Below are 5,026 nucleotides of genomic sequence, written 5' to 3'. Positions count from 1 at the left end.
TTGCCGCGAAAATCTTAGGGAGTGTTTGTACAGTTTAAAGAGTCGATCCAATGTGAGTGAAATCATGAATGAGTCCACATCGCCATCATATGATGTCTGGATGCAGCTTTTTAGACCCAGCTTTGTCGTCGTCTACACCATTCACTACTTTGCGCAATCACAAAGGATGCAACTAATTTAGGACTGAGGGGTCGAGAGAGAACACTAAGACAGACAGAGAGAGAGAGGGGGTTGTGTGCGTTGGATAACGAGGTGGGTGGGCACCACTCTCATTCCTTCTCTGTCTCCCTCTGTCTCTCTCTCTCTTCCTCTCTCTCTCCCTCTCTCCTTCTCTCTCCCCCACTCTCAGCAGTGTATAAGTACAGATCTGTGATGGCCGGACCATCACACATTCAGTTCACTTTTACGCAGTGGAGATGAGCGCTCGGATAGCGAAATCCAACCCGGCCATGAAACTGATATTGGTGAGTAACTGCGGCTCTTCTCCTTGGTCCACTGACCAGATACGATCCACTGGAACACGGGGACAATTCTTACTTAAGGAATGAGATTTATTTAAAATTCTTAAATTGTTTCTTTTCGGAGTTATTATGGCGAGACATGGATTATTATTACTCTACACGCGGTTTCAGATACATTGGAAGCACTTTGGGTACGCGCAGTCGTGTTTAGTCCAGATGTATCCACACACAAAAAGCAAGATATTCGCTAATCAAATATTATGTTCTCTTTAAACGGCGTGCGTTTGCGCAGCCACGGTGATGCTGTCTGACTTATTACAGGTGCCAATAATTAGTCTGTGTCATTCACTCTATGAGATTCGACACCATCACTGGTTTTGAGGACACATAATCTTTATTATGATGCCATGTGTGCGTTATAATCAATGTTTAGCCCATTTTCATTGTGCAGTAGATGTGTTAGTTTTAGTCATATTCAGAATATCGTGGTGACGCATTTAAAAGGTTATAATGTAAAACTATATTAGGATCCAGTATTTTATAATATATTTGCATGACATTTTCATTGGGTAAAGAGATTTCTGTCTCACTGAGATAGACTGCCTGCTGTGAAATACCAGCAGGGGCTGAAGGTTTGTTACGTCTGACATAAGTGTGACTCAGACACAACAATCTCTGACAATATAATGCAGTCTCATAACATAAACATCACCAGGTAATATTTTGTTGAGACTCTGCAGAGTCGATTTTACTTTTGGTGACTGACTGAGGCTATAATCTGTGTTGTGATGTGTGTATAATGTGTCCAGCTCCCGAAGGTCTATACACATAGAAAATAGGTCTATTGAATCTACTGTATGCATGAATGTATAATAATTTTAAGATAGATGTAAATGTTCTATTTGAATTTGAATTGTACTTTGTTTATACTGGGGGCGGTTTGCTTTTGATGGTTTCTGCTGTGAAAACTCACCCACAAAACTGACCTACAAACAAGACCTACAATTTTTTATCAATGAATGAAAGTTTACTTTTGGTCACATTTTGCTTAATATGGCACGTTTTAAATGAATGAAACTTCACACCCTCAAACCAGAGCCATCAGATGGTGTTCACTGTACATCTGCTGTAAGTCGTTGCACTAATTTGTTCACTTCTCAAACATTTTTAAATGCATGCCTAAAAGCAGTTATTTCTTTGGTTGTGCTATGCGTGCTGTGTTGGGAAGTTTGAGGATTTTACATATGCCTGTATATAGATGTGTATCAGGGCAGAAACAGATTATACACTGCGGTTACAGAACACTGGGCTACTGTCTGTTTTTACAATATCTGCGTGTGTGAGAATGGCAGATCCTATTTTATGAGCGTGTGCATGGTCAGTCATGAGTTTTGTTTATATGGTGTGCTGCTTGCTTGTGTGTAAAGTACGCAGTGAAATAGATATTAATGTGTGTGTGTGTGTGTGTGTGTGCGCGCGCACACATTTATTTTCTTCCACCATTTAATGTGATATCCATACAAAGTATTTCCCCTCATGCAGAGCAGTCTGCACTCCACAAGTGACCTAAAATAGGCAAATACTTTGTTCATTTGTCGTTTGGCCAACTAATGAGTCAATCATCCAACCACTCAGTCAGTCTTGACTGTCAGCATCTAGCCAACAAGTCAATTTGCACCCCTCTTGATCCCAACTTGAACTTGAACTTGAACTTCATACCTTTCTGCCTGTTTATCCACTTGTCAGCAAGCCAAACAGCCAGTCTGTCTGTAAGTGATTCTATCTTAAAGAGACACTGCAATTTTGTGTCCAAAACATTGTTTTGATTTAGAAGTCCAGCAGTAACACAGAGCACCTGTGTCTCCTGCCTGCCCCCCTTATGTTCTTCTGACACGTGGATGTGTTTTGTATGCTGAAAACACACACTTGTTGTCTGGGTTTGGGCCTCTGCCTAGGGAGAAAAGACGTTAAAAATCAACTTAATGTTGTCAGTCTTTTTGTTGTTGTGAAGACAGGTGTTTAAAAACATAAACAGTTATCTTTGGTGGTGAGGTGAGGTAAGGCTTTATTTGTATAGCACGTTTCATGAGAAAGAAACTCACTGTGCTTTACATTTCAACAGAGACATAAAAACATGCAACACAGTGGTTTAATAAAAATAATAATTAAAAAAACATATTTATACATACCCACAATACCTACACACACTAACACTCATTCATAAGCCTGAGAAAACAGGAAGATTTTGAGCTTTGCTTTAAATGTAGATACAGTTTTTATAGTTCGCAACTCATCAGGCAGAGTATTTGTCCACCGTAACTAAAAGAACCTTAACCAGCACCTGATCTTATTCTGGGTACAACTACCTGAGGAGTCTGCGATATAGTGAGGAGATGAATGTCATGCCTTAAAAACCAGTAGGAGGAATTGAAGTAGAAGCCACTTTGCTGTTTAATGGGAAGCCAATGAAGTAAATTAAGTATTGGATGTTTTCTTGTACTGGTAAGAACTCTGGAGGCTGAATTCTGTATCAGTTTTCCTGTTGAATATTTTGATAATCCATTGAAAAGAGCATTGCAGTAATATAATCTGTTTAAAATGAAAGCATGATCCAGTTTCTCAGAATTGGTTTGCAAATCTTTCTACTTTCGAAAAACTTCTCAGATGATAGAATGTTAGGATTACCCCTGGTTCTTGATCACTGGCTTGCATGATAAAATATAGTATGATGTTTTTTTCTGACACGTTTTTTTGGGGCCAACAAAAAGAAATTGAGTTTTATTCATGTTTAGATGTAAAATATGTTTTTTGCCATCCAATAATCTCTGTCTGTCATGCATTTTATCATGTTGTTTATTGGGCTAAGGACTTGGAGACACAGTGCTGTGTTTTCTCATTCTTAATGATTTTACTAAATTATTTATAGATTAAAATGTAGTAGGGCAAGGATTGACCCTTGTGGGACTCCAGAGGGAATTTAGATTTCTTGCGATTTAAATGCATATCATCCATCTATCCTACAATCCAGCCACTAACCCCCCATTTAGGATCTACATTTATCTATTATCTGTGCTCGCTTTATCTTTACTCCTCCTCTCCTACACTCTGTTGGCCGTTGGTATTAGCTGCACCAACTTCCCTAAACCTGGCAGCAGGTTTAAAGGCAGGAGCTGCAGAGAGGTCATCTGGCCAAATGGTTTTTTTTTTCTCTCTCTCTCTCTCTCTAGACAAACACTGGTGAAAGGGTGAGGAAGTGAATGTGATGTGTGTGTGTGTGTGTGTGTGGGGGGGGGTACAGAAGGTCTGTGAAGGTACAGGTTCAACATGTTTACAAAGTACAAACGTCTATTCAGAAACCAACGATTGTCTTTGGTAGTTGCTAACTTCCTCTTTTCCATCAACAGTAATACTGATAGCAGATATATGTGTGTGGAGGTGTGCATGTGGGAGATACAGTTCTGATAAACCCATTGATCCATTGTGTTTGTGTGCTGGTGTGAGACTACGTGATTAATAGGTACAAAGAACAGTAAGAGAGATACAGCTGTTGCAATACTGTCACATGATCTTTTATCTTACAACTGTACAGTATGAGTCATATTAAAAGCAGCATGACTCATCCAATGCAAATTTCTGTAGTGAAAGTTTATCTAACTCTAGATATGTTAGAATGTAATGGGTTTCTATTTTAATTTGCTTGAAATTTTAACAAGTAGAACATTTCAATTCTCATATTTTAATAAATAAAGTTTCCAAACAAACGCAGCTACTGATTTTTTAGATCCATATCTGGTTTGAGGTGTATTAAGTTAAGCGGTAGTAGAAGAAGTATTCAGATTCTTTACTTAAGTAAAAGCAGCAATACCACATTGTAATACCCCATTACAAGTACAAAATCTATTTAAAATATCAAATCTTACTACAGTAAAAGTACATAACTATTATCAAGAAAAAGTATCTAAAATGACCCCCAAAGGGTCACAATATAAATTTGGGAGTTCACAAGAAAAATAATCTTCTGTTCTGCTACACAAATTGAATTATTGAATTCAACTGAACATTTTCTCTTTTTTTGTGCCATTTTAAATGAAACCATGTAAAAAGTTTAAAGGAGAAATCGATTACTCATGTCAGAAATGTGAGCCAGAGCACAAACCAGACACTGTTTTTATTTTTATTTTTAGTCAGATCACAAGCCAAAAGTGTTTGCAATCAATGGTACAACATTTTCCTGAAAGCACTGAACAACTATAGATTTATTTCAAATGAATCACTGGTCTGAATTCCCTGGATGAGTGGAAGACAAATAATAAATATTTCTGCCTTCAGTGATTGACTTTAGGACTGCAAATAATTTCATTATTGATTGATGAATGCTTGCATTAATAAAAATAGTCAAAACTGAATTTCATAAAAAAAAATGTCTGATGATAGAATGATGCAACATGTGCCAAAGTCTCTCTCTGTCCCTGCAAGAGTGAAAAAAGACAGAGTCCTTATTCACATGAAGTTACACAGACACACACACACACACACACACACACACACACACACACACACACACA

The 5,026-nt window shown here is 37.9% G+C and overlaps 1 protein-coding gene across 1 annotated transcript in view; it reads left to right on the top strand.

Annotated features, from left to right (window-relative positions):
- Positions 1-222: 222 nt before the first annotated feature.
- LOC104920198 (tumor necrosis factor receptor superfamily member 11B) overlaps positions 223-5,026 on the top strand; it is a 19,329-nt gene continuing 14,525 nt past the window's right edge. The window contains exon 1 of the mRNA XM_027286013.1: positions 223-464. Coding sequence (XP_027141814.1) covers positions 417-464 — 48 coding nt within the window. The 5' untranslated portion in view covers positions 223-416. The remainder of the gene's footprint in view (positions 465-5,026) is intronic.

This window comes from Larimichthys crocea, chromosome XIII, assembly GCF_000972845.2.
Source record: "Larimichthys crocea isolate SSNF chromosome XIII, L_crocea_2.0, whole genome shotgun sequence".
In the NCBI taxonomy this organism is placed as follows: Eukaryota; Metazoa; Chordata; class Actinopteri; family Sciaenidae; genus Larimichthys; species Larimichthys crocea.
Note: the sequence above shows the minus strand (reverse complement) of the source record. Positions and strands in the feature narration are given on the sequence as shown.